The 18506-nt window shown below is 46.2% G+C and overlaps 1 protein-coding gene across 1 annotated transcript in view; it reads left to right on the top strand.

The window, feature by feature from the left end:
* Positions 1–14929: 14929 nt before the first annotated feature.
* TSPAN7 (tetraspanin 7) overlaps positions 14930–18506 on the top strand; it is an 82700-nt gene continuing 79123 nt past the window's right edge. The window contains exon 1 of the mRNA XM_084286693.1: positions 14930–15044. Within this exon, the coding sequence (XP_084142819.1) occupies positions 14964–15044 (81 nt within the window). The 5' untranslated portion in view covers positions 14930–14963. The remainder of the gene's footprint in view (positions 15045–18506) is intronic.

The raw sequence follows: 18506 nt of genomic DNA on the forward strand, positions 1-18506 counted from the left end.
TAAATCTGATTTTTGGAGCTCTTAAAAAATAACACGTAAACATGTGAAGTTCTGAGTGCTAGTTTGTAACCTGACCTCAATTTATGTTTATTTACAGCTAGAGCAGCAATGCATTGCAAAGCACCGGTCAGATTGTACTTAGGAAATGAAAGATCTGACCTTTAAAATGTGATCTCCTTGTTTACTGAAAGTACAGCCACCTCTTCTTCTTCCCTCCTCTGCAGGCCTACCTTCCCCCTCGAGGCTTTGCAGCACTGTCACCTTCAGTTTAGCCCAGGAGAACGAAGCATAGATTTCCCCGGGGACCATCAGTATTTTTCTACCATAGGTGCTGACGGTGGGTGATCAGTTTGGCAAGCAGTTAAGTATGTAGCTGGAACATAGCTGAGAAAATGATGGGGAAGGGTAGCCTCAAATATCTGTGCCTAATCAGATAATCCAGCTCAGCCAGGCTTGCATCCCTCTCCTTTGTTTTTTCAGCAAACATTTGAATTGCACTGTTTGTTTGCAGGCATGTTTGGAGAGGAATTGTAGTTCATCAATGCCTGTACACAGATAAACACACGCGGAAGGAATTAGTATCACCCAGGCTTAACCTTCACTGTGTGGGCAGGTGAGGTGAGCAGTTCTTCCATTTGGGAGCACATGAGGAAGCATGGGGTGACCAGGAACACTACCGCCAAACTACCCAAACTACTCACCACTGGCAACAGTGAGGAAGAGAAGTAATCCCTGAGGTATGGTGAAGTCCTTGACGTGTTTGTGGTCCAGCCTCAAAGCATGCAAGGTGTACGAGCAGCAGCTGGGCAGAGGGAGTTTCATGACAGACTGTGGCTAAGGACAAACTCTGTCTGCACAGCCCTGCTCTTGCTCTGACCTTCAAGATAACTGAAATGGGCTTGTCTGGGCAGAAGAATGAGAAACTGATAACTATTTAGTACATGGTTGAAAATCTGACTGCTCACTTGAACAGAAAGGACAGCCACCAGCCCTGCTGTCCAGGGGCAACTGTGGAGAGAGAACTGGGAATCTTGGCTCGATTTTTGCTGGAGCTGAATTCAAGCTGAAAACTAACGCGTTGTTCAGAAACCCTGCAATCCTTGTTGCCCTCTTTGCTATATTGAATCAAGCTCCTCTGTCTTCCCGGAACTCAGTTTTTCTTTTAACTGAGACATTTTATCTGAAGATGAAATCTCCATTTTAGGGGCAGGCAATAAATTAATAAAAAGGTTTGGTATAAATCGTCACTTATGTTTTGGAATAGTTGTGCAATCAATTTGGCCCGTAAAGCTTAGCTAACATTTCTAATGCAATGTTCTGCCATGAGATTTAATTTACCCTGTACCAGCCATTCGGTAATCTAAGCACAGATGTAGAAACAACTAATACCTATTAAACCACAATGTCCAGATCCAATGGGGTGGATTTCTCCATAGCTAGGTATTATGTCAACACTATACAGATAATTTTAGATAGCTAGCCTCAGCTCTAAACTCAATTTAATTATGTTTGCTGTTCTTTTATTGCATTTGTTTTCCATTGAGCCATGTGCATCGTGAGCTCTCACATGGGTTTTCCAGTTACAAACAACTAATTTTCACTAAGTGGTTTTCTTAGTCATTTTTCAGTTATTAACTGGACATAGTGCCACACCAAGGACTGGCCCTATTTTCCATCAATTTGTACTGAGTAGTCATCACCCCAAGAGCTTATGACTGATTCATAAGAAAGGATACCATGGAGATCACTAAAATCATAGCAGAAGGTAGTCAAAATAATTGTATAATCAGTTATTTTAATTAAATTGCCCATGATGCTCCCAATAAACCTCCAAATAGTGTCCCATGGTTGTGTGTATTAGAAATGATACTGCACTTTCAATAAGTTCATGGTAACCAGCAGTACTTTGGGCAGTTTTATCTCTCAGGTAATCTTATTTTTCTCCTCAGCAGTGGTCATGGTGGACCTGACTTAACTGTAAAAACTGGCTTGAGCTGAAAGTAACCTGCCATTTAAAAGAAAAAAGGGAAAAAAAAAAGTCAAAAAGCAATGGGAAAACACCCACTGGTTGAAGAGAAGGATATAAATGGAACTGAAAAGCAAAAGCAAGGAGGGGAGGCACTCAGTCAAGATCTGATACCTTCTGTACCTGATCTGAGGGGTTTTTTCACAGTCTTTCTCCAGATAGGGAAAAGTGATACGCTTCTTGCTCTGTCCCCTGTGCATTGCCCAGGGAGATAAGATTCTTCAGTAAAAAATGAAATGCAAGGCTGTATGCTTTCACATCTAAGCCTCATTATCTAAATGTAAATTCGTCTCACGTTTGGGAAAAATAGCATGTAGTATTTCATCTAGAGACTTTTTATTTCTGTATTTTTAATTACCATTAAGAATGAACAACGGTACTTGTGGAAGCAAGGAAGGAACACCAGTGTTGCAGAGTCAGCTTCTGGATGCATACAGGTTCCAGAAGAAGCCACTAACATTTCCCTTCTTTGTTTTACTCTGCCTAACTAGATGAAATTCCCAAATGCTTGCATAAGCCCTGGCACTATATAGCCCCCAAATTGCCTAGTCATCTACCTTCCAGATTTAATTTCTCTCTGCCCTCCCCCTGTTGCTCTTTAGAAGGAAACAGGGCTAAATAAGTTCTTTTTCATAAGTGTTAATTACAAAACGTCTTGGTTCCACCCCGCTTGGATTGTGTGAATAGCCTACTGCTAGACTGTTCTGAACTTGACCCTCATTCTGCATCCAAATTCAATGATACAGCCATTCATCAGCTTGATTTTGGCAGTGTTATACATGCCCTCTGAAACATTATTTTTGGCAGCCTCTCAAAGCACAAATGACTTTCAGCATACAAATCTCTCTGACTTGCTGCATAGTTCCCCTTCGTGATCCTCCATCAGCATCAGCGCAAGACCTCAGCTGACCAGCATAAAACCAAAAATAGTGCATTTGACAATACAATGCTTAATAACTATTAATGTGCAGTGATAACTAGGTAAGTGCATCAGCTGCTTAGTGGACTGCTTTTCTCACCCCTCTTTGGCTGAGCTGGTGAGCAGAAAAAGGTACCCAAGAGGATCCTGCAGCCGGTCCCTAAATGAAGTGAATGCTGCTGGGAGTTGAGCTCCCCCAGCACGGCCTTTTTGGCTAGAGAAGTAGCATGACTATGCATATTTCTGTGAGCTTTGGGCAATGTTAGGGGCCTTGCTGTTCCTTCTGGCTGCAGAATGGAGCTGAATGTTGGTTAGGCCTGGCCTACCTGCGGGGAAATGGCTGCACAGAACAGGCCAGGGGCTGTCACTGGTGGTCAGACTTAAAGCTTGATGACCGACACCCAGGCTTTTTCACCTCTTTGAGTCCTCAAAACCTCTAAGGAAAAGCACAAGGTGTCCTGGGATCCTCGTATGCAATATGAGAGTGTCCCTGCAGCAGCTCTTTGGCAAATCATCAGGAAATAGTGCAGTGCTGCAGTGCTTTATAGCAACGTACAGCAATTAAACGTCCCTGTGAAAAGGCATCTTGCCCACCCACAGCTGCAGAAGTGTGGTGGGGATGTGGCAAGTCCAGTAAGGCATAACAGCCACCACTGCTCCTCACCACCCTTCTTCAGAAACCCTTCAGGAAAGCACCTGGAGGAGCTGCCCGCCTCTTCCACTCCCTCAGAGGCGACCTCGGGACCAGAAGTGACTCAGCAGAAGACGATGCGGCTCAGGATTGATTTGCTTGGCAGCCACCCCACTTACTAAGACAGCTAGTGCTGCTATGAAACACGTCTTTCACTGATAATGACTAAAATCAAAGCCCTTTCCCTTCATGGAAAGGCAATGCTAAACTTGCTTCAGTTTAGCTTCGTTTCCTGAGGATAACACCCTCGTCGAGCAAGCAGGAGCCACCCTTCACAGCATTAACCCAAATGTCCTCTCTTGCAGCCACCCCAACCAGGGTCTTGGTGTTTCTTGCAGCCTGGGAGCCGAGCCCAGCACATCCCCCTGCAGGCCTCATCCCCCTGTGAGGCAGAACAAGCCTGGTTCTTCAGCCCGCCATGCACATTTCACACCAATAAGCAGCGGCAGTGAGATCCATGTTGTTAGCCAGTAACAGCTATTTTGTGGTGATGAGGCTCTGTAAAACGTAACCAGAGATTAAACAAGTAAAACTGAAGCAGAGCGAACAGCTCTGGCATATCAAAGTAATTTATATCCTGTTAACCAGGAAAAGCAGGCACGAGAGACATCTGGAAGTGAAAATTAACTAAAACCAGGCTAATAACAGAAACAAGGGAGAAATACAGCCTGCAGATCTGTGTAGCTGAGCCTGATGGATGTCACAAGCTAGACTGCTCGAGGTTTTTGTTTTTAAAAGAATACAACAAATCAGGGAGGGAATTTTCCATTTAAAGCCATAACTACTCAATGCGGAAATTTGTAGGGGCATAAAAGACACAAGCACAGAGGAAAAAATCAGCTGCCAACAGCTTTAGATGTGTTGGACTCAGAACTAATTGAATAACAAAAAACATTATTTGAGAATAATTTCTGTTGCCAAAATTCACAACGAATGTTATTTACAAACTGCTGTACAACCACCTGCAGATCTAACTAAAATAAAAATATATGCACACATGCACACACAGAAATAGTAATGAATAACTCAAAAAATGATTGTAGAATATGCATTTAAAATTACCATTTTTTTTAGCAAGCAAGGTCTCCTGTTGCAATATCACCTTCCAGTAAGGACATTTGTTGCTGGTATTGAAGGTATTTTTTGGGCTCAGTGCACCTCTGTGCTTGGAAGCCTAAGTATCCCAGTAACTGTTGTTTCCAAAATTTTTCATTGCTTTTAAATGCATGAGAAAGGCTGCACGTGCCACAATTTTCACCTCATCTGTGACATTGGAACCACTTTGCTGTTCTCTTGCATATCTGGCTATGAGATCTTCATCCAAACTGCAGTGGGATCTGCCATCTGTTTGGTTCCCCTACAGATCTGGGCAGAGCAGTTTTATGATCTGCATTCTTGTCTATAATAGATGGTATTTTTATAAAGGTGGGGTTGTTAGACATTGGAACAGGCTGCCCAGGGAAGTGGTGGAGTCACCATCCCTGGAAGTCTTTAAAAGACGTTTAGATGTAGAGCTTAGGGATATGGTTTAGTGGAGGGCTGTTAGCGTTAGGTTGGAGGTTGGACTCGATGACCTTGAGGTCTCTTCCAACCTAGAAATTCTGTGATTCTGTGATTCTGTAAATGGTACCGCTTAAAAAAATGTGTGTGTGTGAGGGGGGGGGGGATGCTGGTTTATATTTTATTCTATGTTTGCAAAATTATCTTTATGGAGCTTTTATTTCTTCATATTCCACCCCCAAATGAACAAACGAACAAACAAAACACAGCAAAAATATATGCTAAAATAATGGTAAACCAAACAAAGCTGAAAGGATCAGAGTTTGGATTATATATCATCTTATGCACCAACAATGCCACTCGCCAAAATCAGAATCTGCAACTTTTCTAAACACGTAAGTAATTTTTAAAGTAATTTTTAAATCTCAGGCTAAGTCTGCAGTGGTGGCAGATTAAAATGCTCTCTTTCTTTACTTAGAAGTTGACCCAATTTGACAGAAAAATCTCTAGGAGAAAGTAAATATAGAAGTCTGTATTTGATTTCACATAACTTTACAATCTTCAGCAATGTTCTAAAGTTCAGTCATGTTATTCAGGGGCTAAAAAACAATTTCTGCATCAAAACATGTCACTGGAAGGTGTACCTGGTTCTCTCACGTCTTCATGGAAATGGCACCACCTCCACTGCTCATCTCTTTAGTCCTCCTCCTGCACAGGACTAATATCCTGTCAGTAAGTCATAAGTATTATAGTATTATATGTGCTCCTGAAATTACCCGAACCTAGTACAAAACCTGTATATAGCTGTAGTTTTGCCTTGTTTAAATTGGGCAGTCTGTCTGTCTTCTGCATTAATTAAAAATCTGAGTATGTGTAGTCGTAAGTCTTGTTTACACCACCGTGAATAGCCAGTGATGCAGATAACCTTATGCATCAGTGACAGTGGCACCATGGCTTGCGTTCTGTCCTCAGCTGGTGACAAGTATAGGGCCTGACCTCTTTGCCCTGACACTTTTTGCTGATACTGCTGTCCCCCCATTGCCTCATAAGAAGGAACAGGGAAGCATGAAGCATGATGTCCTCATGCCTTTCCTGTGCACCTCCTTGCCCTTTTGCTCTCTACTCACTTTGCCTTGAGCTTGTCCTTTTGCTCCTGCTGCTTGAGCATATGGTGCTTTTATTTTCAGAGCCAGGAGGACTTTAAGAATGGGCTGTGTATGCTTCTTTCATTTCGTGAACTGAGACCACTCATGGTGGGTGGCCAGCTTGGAGCAAAGACACGGGCACAAACATGGCTGTGATGTAGATGCAGAGGAGCTCAGAGTGCACAGGTGCAGTGCCCCACAAAAAAGCATCTCCTGAGAGAAGAGCAGCCATTCCCACCAAAGGCTTCTCACAGTGTTTTCTCAAACACCTCTTTGATTCAAGATGTGACACCTGCACCCACTATCTAAGCTGGCTTGGAGCCCAAGCAGTCAAGATTGGAGGCTGGTCACTAGTGGCGTCCCCCAGGGCTCGGTGCTGGGGCCGGTCCTCTTTAATATCTTCATCGATGATCTGGATGAGGGCATTGAGTGAACCCTCAGTAAGTTCGCAGATGACACCAAGTTGGGTGTGTGTGTCGATCTGCTCAAGGGCAGGAAGGCTCTGCAGGAGGATCTGGATGGGCTGCACCGATGGGCTGAGGTCAACTGCATGAAGTTCAACAAGGCCAAGTGCCGGGTCCTGCACCTGGGGCGCAATAACCCCAAGCAGAGCTACAGGCTGGGAGATGAGTGGTTGGAGAGCTGCCAGGCAGAGAAGGACCTGGGAGTGATGGTGGATAGTCAGCTGAATATGAGCCAGCAGTGTGCTCAGGTGGCCAAGAAGGCCAATGGCATCCTGGCTTGTATCAGGAACAGTGTGACCAGCAGGGCGAGGGAGGTGATCGTCCCCCTGTACTCAGCTCTGGTGAGGCCGCACCTCGAGTGCTGTGTTCAGTTTTGGGCCCCTCGCTACAAGAAGGACATGGAGGTGCTTGAGCGGGTGCAGAGAAGGGCGACAAAGCTGGTGAGGGGCCTGGAGAACAAGTCCTACGAGGAGCGGCTGAGGGAGCTGGGCTTGTTCAGCCTGGAGAAGAGGAGGCTCAGGGGTGACCTTATCGCTCTTTATAAGTACATTAAAGGAGGCTGTAGCGAGGTGGGGGTTGGTCTGTTCTCCCATGTGCCTGGTGACAGGATGAGGGGGAATGGGCTAAAGTTGCACCAGGGGAGGTTTAAGTTGGATGTTAGGAAGAACTTCTTTACTGAAAGGGTTGTGAGGCATTGGAACAGGCTGCCCAGGGAAGTGGTGGAGTCACCATCCCTGGAGGTCTTTAAAAGACGTTTAGATGTAGAGCTTAGGGATATGGTTTAGTGGGGACTGTTAGTGTTAGGTCAGAGGTTGGACTCGATGATCTTGGGGGTCTCTTCCAACCTAGAAATTCTGTGATTCTGTGAAGATGTTAGGAAGGGTAGGAGGGTGTGCTAAGGAGTCTGACAGGTTGTTATGACTGGTTACACTGACATGGGTCGATCCCCCCACAGTTAGCTGCTCCTCTGTTTAGAGGACTGGAGCTCCACACAGCTCTACACACAATAGCTCACGAAATTGTCATTTGGCTGTAGAAGAAATGAGGTTGCTCACTGAAGGAACCTGAGAAGGATAAGCAAAGGATGCCTCTAAGATAATGAGATTGCTCTTCCAGACGGAAGGGATGCAGGTGCAGAGCAAGAAATCCTCTGCAAGGGAAGAGTTGCTCAGCTCATCCAAGAAACCAGCAGTGTCTGAGCGAGCAGTGCCCCATCGGTGCCATTCTCCAGCACCACTGGGAAGGAACCTGCTCCAGAGACAACAATTGGGCCTCTAAGCTGGAGCTGCAACTTTTCTATGTTCGTCTAACAGATACCCGTGTGTAACACACAACAGCCTGTCCTAAAAAATCGAGATCTCCACCTAGACTGGCACTGACTTGGGCAGAAGGTATGTTCTAAATATCACTCTTGTTCTAAGATTTGTTGTCAGGATACTTGATCTGTAATGAATTGGTTTTTAAATGTTACTGCTTTATATAGCTTAACTCCATTTGACAAAACACGCTGACTACATAATTGTGGTAATATTTTCTCTTTTTATTACTAGTATGCTGTTATAAAATATTGGCTACTTTAAAAATCAATTCTCTTGTTTTCTGAATGCATAAAGAGGAGACATTGAAGGAGGAGAAAGAAACCTAGGCCACGCATCAAGAGAAAACATGTTGGCTTAAAATTCATGCAACTGTATTGGGTTTATGTGGCAATGTTTCGGTAGCAGAGCCCAGCAGCTGCCCCATGTCAGAGCAGAGCCAGCTCCAGCCGGCTCCAAAAGGGACCTGCTGCTGGCCAGAGCCAAGCCAGGGAGCAACGCTGGGTGGGCCTCTGGGAGAGCAGAATTAAGGAAAGGAAAAAATGCTGGGAGAGCGGGGTGAGAATGTGTGAGGGAAGCAGCCCTGCAGCCCCCAGGTGAGTGCAGCAGGAGGGCAGGAGGTGCTCCAGGCAGGCAGCAGCAGTTCCCCTGCGGGCTGTGCAGGGAGAGGCCCCTGGTGGAGCAGGCTGTCCCTCTGCAGCCCATGGGTCCCACATGGAGCAGATCTCCACGCTGCAGCCCCCCCATGGGTGGAGGAGCCCCTGTGGAGCAGGTGGATGTGGCCTGGAGGAGGCTGCGGCCCATGGAGAGCCCCCGCAGGAGCAGGGGATCTGGGGGGAGCTGCTGCCCACCCGTGGGGGACCCGTGCTGGAGCAGTTTGCTCCTGGGGGATGGATGGACCCCGTGGGATGGAGCCGTGTGGGAGCAGTGCTTGAAAAGCTGCTGCCTGTGGGCAGCCTGTGTGGGATCAGCTGGGGAAGGACGGCATCCCGTGGGAGGGACCCCACGGGGAGCAGGGGCAGGGAGGGACCCTGAGGGAGCGGCAGAGACCAAGCCTCAGGGACTGACCGCAACCACCATTCCCTGAGCTGCTCAGGCAGAGGCCATAAAAGAGAGTAGCTGGGGGGAAGGTGTCTTTATTTTGCTTTTAGTTTCTTACTGGTCTAGTCTGTTAGTAACAGGCAATAAATTACATTAATTTCTCTACACCGAGACTGCTTTACCCAGGATGGTAATTGTTGAGTGATCTCCCTGTCCTTATCTCAAACCGCAAGCTTTTTTTTCCCATCATATTTTCTCTGTTTCCTTTGAGGAGGGTGAGTGAGAGTGCTGTGTGGTGGATCTTAGCTGTCCATCACTAGGCAACAACCACAGCACTGTAGCTCGAAGTTCCTTTCACTGCTTCCACGGTCTCGTTTTGGCACCCTGAGCATGGCTGTTTATGAAAGAGCTCTCGGGCTGACCATGGCCTCCGTGACTCTCCGCACAGTGCACCTTGTCCTCCTCCATCTCGTATAAAGTAAGGGTTACTCTGGATCTCACAAGGTCAGCTGTATCCTGAAGTTAACCACATAAATATCAGGTCCCTGACATGACCATCTTCCTACATTGCTTCTCCTCCTCCTACACTGCTTTGTCACACTAATGTAATGATGCTTTCCATTGCAGTGGAAGCTCCACGTCCTGACCTCCCCCTTGCAACATCCACGTAGTCCACAGTCTATCAGCTCTCTTACACCTGAGCTTTCCTAATCCCACTATCCATAAACTGCAGACATTTAGGATTGCCTTTTTGCTTAACTACCTGCACAAGGCTTAGGTTATGGTTTCCCTTCCTCTGGTAAAAAAAGATTGTTTTACTCTGGTAATACAATCTGAGTGACTTGGAAAATGTTAATTGTCTGTCAGCTGGTTGCTAAAGATGAAGATTATAAACTTTCATGGTTCCATTTTTCTTGCCATGTGTCAAAACTAACAGACTTTGGACGGATAATAATGGTCCTCCTGAAATAATATAGATATGTACTTTGTGTATTTTCTTGCTTTCTGACCTCTAATCTTTTCCAAGAACCCAAAAGTCCTACAGTGTTTCTCTGTAAATGATGGTGATCTTAATTTATCTTGTTATGGCAGTTATGCTTAGTCAAAAATGTATTTCTGTTCTGCTCCCTTCAGAGAGGACACTTTGCACAGATTTGGAGTAATTAGGAAAATCACCACAGGCCATCAGGATTCCCTGCCTACAAAAATGCTAGAAACTTCTTTTTTTTTTTTTAAATCAAACTATTTGTGAGAAACAGGAAAAAAAAAAAAGCATATTTGTCCTGACATTAGTGAAAGTAGCCCAATACTCCGTACCTGCTCTGAAGGTATAAGGGATGAAAGACATCCTTCCACCCCACTCTTTCTCCTGCCTTCACACATGTGCATGTGCACAACACTATCAATGGTTGCCCTAAAATTGTGTAGAACGGGCATTCTTATGTAAAAGGGGGGTTGGAAGCAGGTAAGGAAAACAGGTGGGGAAGAGTGGGCCATGATTTCAGGGTCTCCTTCCCATTGAGGAACATCAAAGAAAAGCATACGTGGCCTTTACAAAGCCGACGAAAGTGTGGGCTGGAAGAGTTTGAAAAATTTGCTCTAGAGAAACCTCATACTGAGGACTTAAACCTTCCCAAAACTTCACAACCATGTAACAGAGCAAAACAAAACAAAACAATAAAACCCAAAACAATATGGTATAAATAAATAAACAGTTGAATTGTACTAAACTTAATAGAAATACAAGAATCTTTAATACTGGAAATGAATATGCACCAGTTCAAAGACATTACAGAGCAGCAATTGGGTGGCTTTGGAGACAAACCTGCTAAAGTTTCAGAATGGGAGCTGCAAAGTGAAACCTTTAATACAGTTTTCTTAACATCTGTAGCAGTTTTTATATTATAAGGGGTTAGTTTGAGTTGCGAGAGGTGTAAAGTTCACTCCTTTTACTGCTTTTCTCTCATAAAACTATTCTCAATTCTTATTCCCTTGACATCTCTTTCTGGCACAACATAACCCTTACTTTACTAAGCATCTTTCGTAAAGGATGATGTGTATTCTTGTAAAGCATCCTAAGATTTTCTAAAAAGGTCCAAGAAAGTTTCTTAGCATTACTTCTACTTTCTCTGTAAACACATACTACTCGCTCATCATCATTATGTCTCTCAATAAAGCAATGCCATCCCACAAGCCCCTTTTTCTAAATCGGGGCTCAGTATTTGTTTCATCCTAACTCACACCTGTTGCCAAGCTACAGAAGATGATGTCTATATTTGCTCCACTGTCTTTATGCTGCAGGAGACTGGATCTTTGTAATCTGTCATTTTTAAAGGGGGAGGGGTACCTCAGCTGACTTCATCAACACTGCATCTCCTGATTTATGGGTTCTCTTCTGACAAATCTTTCTCTGAGATTGGCTGCATACTTTCCATGGCTTCCCTGGCAATATATAAAGCCTGAGGCTTCCTTCTAAGACTGATTTTGGAGCTTGGGCCTGGCAGCTTGATCTCACTGATGCACCTGCCAAAAGCAAGCAGCTACAAGCCATGTAAAGCTATGGCTGCTGTGCAAGAGCTCTGCTTTCTTAGGAGACCAAAGTACAACACAGAGGTCTGCATGGGGCCTGTGCAGAGCTACCTGAACTTACCAGAGACATACAAGAGTACAAAATTTTTGGACTTGTATTTTTGAGTTGCTTTCTGCATTGTTTCAAACAGCTGATCTTTAATCTGCAATGGACTGACCTAGGATGGAGGTTTGGTTGGCTGAGGACAGCCACTGGCAGATGATGTGGAGGGAGAAGGAACGAGAGAAGGATTAAAAAATAATAATAATAAACAAACAAACAAACAAACAAAACCCTCTGGTATCAGTGGAGGCCAAATCAGGTATGGATTGAAAGCTTAAATGCCCAGTAAAGGATGGCAGAAGTGACAGTCTTAACCTTAAACAGCACCACAGGGAATCTGGGGAAGGCCAGAGTGTGCATGAAGAGAACAAAGCACAGGATTTCCTCACACCTGCTGTAACTGCAGCAAGGTGCTAGGCCTTATTACACTTGATACAATGGCTGCTTACATCCTTCCATCACTTTCCCCAGCAACTTTCTATTTAACCATCAAATAAAGAATGTTAGGTTCAGGTAAGGATGAGAGTTTTCATCTTCACTTTCTATAATGTGATGCTTCCCTGTTGCAGCTCCTTCTAGGCTGGTGCGCTGCAGAAAGACTTATGAAGAAAGAGGATATTCCCTGTGCATTATGAAGAAAAAGGAGCTCATAGGCACTGACTGTCAGATGAATCCCCTGCAAACTGCTGGTGTTTTAAAGAAATATTTTTCAAATGACACAGCTAGGCAAAAATGTCCTTTTTCAAATAAATACAAGAATGTTCTCTCTACAGGGAGATGTAAAGAGCAATTATGTTCCTAACTTTGCAAACACAGATTTCAGCACTGAAAATGTGCTTTGCTTCAGAAGGACTCGCTTTGGCTTTGTTCAAGAAATGCTTAGCGCTCCCAAATCTGCAAAAATACAATAAAATAATTTTAAAAGGTAAACTTGTTTTAAAGGCCAGCACTTGTTCAGTAATTCCATTTAAGCCTAAGATGTTTGATGGTTTGGTGCTTCTGTCACATTTTAATGGTATTTACTGTAACCAGACAGATTTATGCCCAGCTCTGTTCCGACATTCTCATTTTTAATCCAAAATTTGCATCTACATCCAATAAAGTTTATGCTGTTTCACCATATGTCAGAAAGCAGCTCGGTGCTTTTCCAAATGCAGTCTGAGCAGGAGACTGTAGGTTAGGGTGCAGATAGCACAGTCTCTGTTTCTCACCCTTCAGGACATCGTCCCCTCGAGGAGCAAGGGCTGATGTTTGTGGAGGAAGGAGCCACATTGCCTGACGTGGACTCCTTGTACCTCTGCTTTCTTTCTGGTTCCCTGGTGCGAGGGCTTGAAACCTTCTGTGGGTTTTAACAGTGTTGGAAAGGGAGGCTCTGTAGGCATTTATGGAGTCCAAATCCATGACATATCCTTCTGAGAGAACTCAGGGATTGATGTTTCTTTCAAAATCAGCTTGACCTTCCCCTAAGCTCTTCTGCTGCTGTACCTTTGCCCCTGGGGTGTGAAACAGAAGATACATTTGGTAGTCCCAGGAAGCAGGAGACACTTGCTTCCAAAAAATGGTCATTTAGTCTGTGCTGCTCTCTGCCATGCAGTGGAAGCCAATATTTTAATGGTCAACACTTCTCAGGATGCCCAAGATTAAGCTCAGATGCCTTAAGTATCTCAAGTTAGGCACTGCAAATCAGAGTGGGCTAAAATGGCAGACTATCAGCAAAAATGTGAGCCGTCACCTGTGTTAAAACCTGCTTCTACCAAGATAGCTTCCTCTTGGGTGGATATGTAAATTCTGTTTGATATTATGTTTTGTTTGCACTTTATTAAAAACACCTGAAGGGGAGGGGAGATACAACCATAGCTACTGGAATAAATGGTTACTGTCCCCCAGCCTGTGACAGCAGCATTTATCTTTCCTAAAGCCCATGTGTGAGGGGCAGGCAGATTAAGTCTCTCCTGCTCTTGCTTAGCTATTTTCTGTCAAAAATCTTCCAGTAATTTTTGTACAGTGAATATTTATAACTGTTGTTAGTGTCAATATAATTTTTTGCAGTTACTGCACTTATTTACATTTTAATGGCCAAGTCAACAAAGATTTATGCATCTGTCATACAAATTTTCCACAAAAGTGGTGAATGCTTCAAAAAACAGTAGCTCCTGCGGCATGCTCCCCCTCCAAGCATCCTTTAAATGCCTTCATTGTTTCTGCAAACAGTAGGCTATCCATTAAAATAACCAACTCTTAAAAGCCGTAAGTCAAACCCAGCAAAATCTTGCCGCATTCTTCATGGTGAAACTTCTGCGCATTGCAAGAGCGCTTGCTCAGGGACCGTTCTGTTCTCTCTGCTGCTAAACATCGTCCCTTGAAGAGTAAAGCCTGGTTTATCACCTTGGGATGTCTCAGCTGTGTGAACTGCATCTTTCTGTAGCTCGAGGAGGTTGACCTTGTTTCGATTTTAATCGGAATTAGAGAGGCATAGCTTGGAGCGCTGCCCTGGGGGTGCCCAGGCACACCGTTTAGGAGGGGCATGCTCCGGTGTTCACTTCAATGCGCACAAGCCTGTGAAGCATAAACTATGGAAAGGAAAACCCCAAAAGCCTAAAAGCCTTCCCTTCACACCTGGCCATGATCTTGGTGCAGCAGTTTGTGCCACTGAGGTGCACGTGGGCACGGGGTGTGTGTGCACACTCGCTCTGAGCGAGCTTTCCTTGGTGGCAGCCACACCGCCAGCCCCATTTAGCCCCACCTAAGGAAGGCAGGCAAGATCCAAGCAGTTTTAGGACAGAGTCCAGATCGGAGGTGAAGCCGAGGTGAGGGATCAGGCCCCGGCAGCATCCCAGCTTCACGAGCTGCTTTTCTGAGGCAACATTTACTCAACTACACCTCAGCCCAACAGCTGCCATGTCGAGAGGCGTCAGGGGGCAGAGCCGGGGGTGTCAGGGGGAGAGCTGCGGGAGCCCTGCTCCCTCAGGCTCCGCTCGGAGCTCGTCCCCTCGCTGCGGGCAGTGTCTCCGGGAGACATTTTCTGCCTCAGGGCCATCCCCGGGGCCGTGTGTGGCCGCTCTCCCCCTGGCGGTGTGGCGGGGGCCGGCAGGGCGTTGCGGCGAGCAGCCGCACGGCGGGGCGAGCCGAGCGCTGAGCTCACCTCCCGCTGCCTCCGCCTCCCTCCCTCTCTCCTCCTCCTCCCTTTCTCCTCCTCCCGCGCCCAGCCTGCAGCCGGGAGCTCAGTATTATGGCATCGAGGAGAATGGAGACCAAACCCGTCATAACGTGTCTGAAAACCCTCCTCATCATCTACTCCTTCGTCTTCTGGGTGAGTGCGGCGCGGCCGCGGTGCCGCCGCCCTCCCCTTCCCCATCCCTTTCCCCTTCTCCCCTCCCTATCCCCGGCAGCCCCCACCTGCCCCCCGGCCGCGTTTCCCCTCTCCTCGCCGCAAGGGGAGAGTCGCCAGCCCCCTCTCCTTCCCCTAGCCCCCCGTGGGTGCTTGCTGCACCCCTTTCCCAGCGTTTCATAACCCGCTCAGCCCGCCCCGGTGACCCAGATGCATTCACGGGGCGGCGGGGGGGATGCTGGCGGCGCCCCGGTCCGTGTGCCCGTAGGGATCGGGAGCTGCGATAACAAGGCAAACCTGAGCGGGTTTGCCGGCTGGCAGCAGGGCAGGGCTGGTTGTCTCCCAGCGTTTTGTCACGGCTTTGGTGCTGGGGGAGGCGGCAGTGGAGCAGGGTGACTCGGAGCTTCATCACGCTGCTCAGGAATTGATTCCCAACAAAGCCTCGCGGGTGCCTCGCCATGATACTTGACATCTTCTGTGACTCGTCCTGTTTGCCTCCATATCCTTCATCAAACAACAACAAAAAAAAAACAAAACAACAACCAAACCAACCCAAAGTCATTCTGCGGAGCCATGCCCACGCTGCAGACCCCCTCTCCCCATGCACATTCAATACACCCCCCCTTCCTCTGATCACACTTGTAGCCACGCAGTGCGCTGCTGGCTTTTGCTGTGGAGGACATCCTTGCTGCCAGTCGCAGGTAGGCAGGCTGCTAAGTTTAGGCACGTCCCCCAAGGTGAGGATTCATCCTTCTGCATGCTCCGAGCCCGGCGGCTCTGCGAGAAGCCCCTCTCCTTCCAGCGAGGACGGAGCAGCTGCAGGAACTCCGGTGAATTCGTGGTCTCTTTACCAATGACGTCTCTTTAAAAGTGACCGCTGTTATCCATTACACCCCCTGAACAGAGGGCTGAAATCGTCGTGCCCGTTGAGCCAGCACATTTCATGAAGGCTAATCTCATTAAAAAAGAGAGAACGGTACGTGGAGCCAAGCAGCTGGCTGAGGGCATTTGCGCTGCGGGCTGTGCTGATGCCAGGCCAGGTTGACAGCTGGGACTGCGCAGGGTAAATAACACAGCTGAGCTCTGGTTTGGGCCACAGCAGTGTGCCTGTGCTGGTGGGATGCTCCTCTGCAAATCCCTTTCCTCTAAGCAGGCTGTCAGGCTCCCATGTAGCCTGGTCTTCCCTAAGGGCATGGCCCACTGGTGGCTCTTGAGGGACTTAGAGCCTGACAGCTGTCAGTTTGTCTGTTTGTCTCCTTCCTCGAGCCTGGAGAAGGAGGAGGACAATGAACAGTTGGAGACAGAAACCTGCAAAAAAGAAGTGTTTTTTTTTCCATCGTGCTCTGTGGTGCATCTGTTTTCCCAGGGCACTGACCTAGGGGAACCTACACAGATCTCAGTGGGAGAAGACAACAAAAGGCTTGGTAAAGATCAGGAGTAGTTGACAGCAGACCCCAAGTCTTCATCATGGGTCCTCCCTTTCAGCATGGGAGAACAAAAATTCACGTTTTTGGCCCCTTTTGGGGGTTTGAATCGACCCACTTAATATAAATTGGAGCAGGCTCCACCTATTGCCAGGAGTCCAGCAGAAACATGGTGTTCTCTGGCTGTATCCTATTTTTCTTTTCACAGGCAAGTTTGGGAGCTGGGGGATGTGCAGCACTGTCTCAGTCCCCCTCAGTTATTTTCTGGAGGGCCCTTTTTATTCTCACACGCTACTGGCTCCAAAGCCAGAGTAACTCAAACTTGGTCTCAGTGAATTCTCAAAGCTGAAACTATGGGAAAGGTTCAACAAAAGGAGCTATGTTAAAATTTGATTTCTTGGATTTATCCAGACACTGGAAGCAAAACAAACCAGAGCTGCAAAATGGCTGGCCTGTAGAATTTTTCACCTGACAGCTTCCCCATGTTTTTGGGGGAGGTCGTAAGCCAATTTCTGCAGGAGAAAGTCCCGCGTTTCGTACAGGTTTCGAGGAGCTCCCTGTTGTCTCTTGCTGGGGGATGGAGTTGCAGTGTAACACACGGAGGAGAGCGGTCCCGTGGCAGGGAGGTACGTGCAGGGGGAGCCCTTCGGGTGCCTGGCCGGGTGGCTGTGGACTGTGGCACGAGGGGACCAGGAGGGAAGGCTCCTCTTTGAACCCAGGCAAGCTGCTTTGAAACGCCGAAAAGGAACTCTCTGTGTTGTCACAGAGTATGAAAGAGGGAAATCTGTGCACGCAGATTGTGCCTATCATGAGCAATAGTTTGTCAGGGTTAAATCCGAGCTGCCTTTTTCTATCAGTGGGTGAGATGTATGTCGCTGAAGGCTTTTAGTGGAGGCATTAAATGAGGCTTCGCTGACTACATGGGAGCTGCAGGGTGGTAATGAGGAGACGCAGCTTATTCATGTTTCGTACTGCGTAGCTTGTTCATTTCCAAATGGGTTTTATTTAACAGTATTTGTTATTTTGATAGCCTTCTCTCCTCTCCCTCGCCGTATTTCCCAACTTCTTCGCATAAATGTATCAACATGGTAGAAAAATTCCATAAACAGAGATAACAAGCTTTTTATGTCCTCGTATGTATTGTTATTCATAGTGCACATTAAATGCCTAGGGTTACTGCTTTTGCTCCTTAAGGGACGTAGTAATAAAAATTCAACAGCCATTTTTTTCCTAATCAGAATGCTGTACTGAACGCATCTGGTTTGGAACCAGTAGATTAAAAAAGGCAGTAAAAACACTGCTTGGTTGTTAGCTTTTTTTTTTTTTTCCTTTTGGGTATCATAAATTGCTTACATAGAAATCTGAGATATCACCTGCCTTATTTTTAGGGGAAGGTGAATTTTGGGTTAGAATTCAAAGTGTATTTCCTATATGGGAATGAAATGCTTAAACCTTTTATTTATCTAGTTCTTAAATGGAGTGATGTCTTAAAATGTATCTATTCTTAGTATTTCATTGCAAAGGCTTTGGAATATATTTTGTTATTAAATTAACAGCCTGCCTCACAGCGTTTTGGGAAGGAGCTTTAGACATGCATCCCCTGATCCTTAAAGTCATACCTCTGCAGAAAATGGTTTTCTTCTTGTACACAAATCTTATTGTTGTCCCAAACAGACCCCGTAGCAAGGTGATTAGCTTCTGATTTTAGGTCCTGTGAGACACTTGGCGCTCGAGTGAGTGCTTTGTTCGTACTGCTCTGCTGGTATGGGGGATTCTTGAGGTTAATTAACGCAATAAGAGCATGCAAGGAGAGTTCCCATTCAGATATTTTGCAAGGCAGTTCACTGATTGGAAGAGCATCTTCAGGCCAAGATCAATGTTTGAGATACTAAATCGGGTTCTTAGAACTCGTTCTGCCCTTTGAAATGTGATAGAATTGAGACTAAAGAATCTATTTGCAAAACAGCAATTTAGTTTTCCTAGTTCTTACTGCTTGGAAAATGGACCCGAGTCCTTGTAC

This window comes from Netta rufina, assembly GCF_964035555.1.
Source record: "Netta rufina genome assembly, chromosome: 1".
Lineage (NCBI taxonomy): Eukaryota > Metazoa > Chordata > Aves > Anseriformes > Anatidae > Netta > Netta rufina.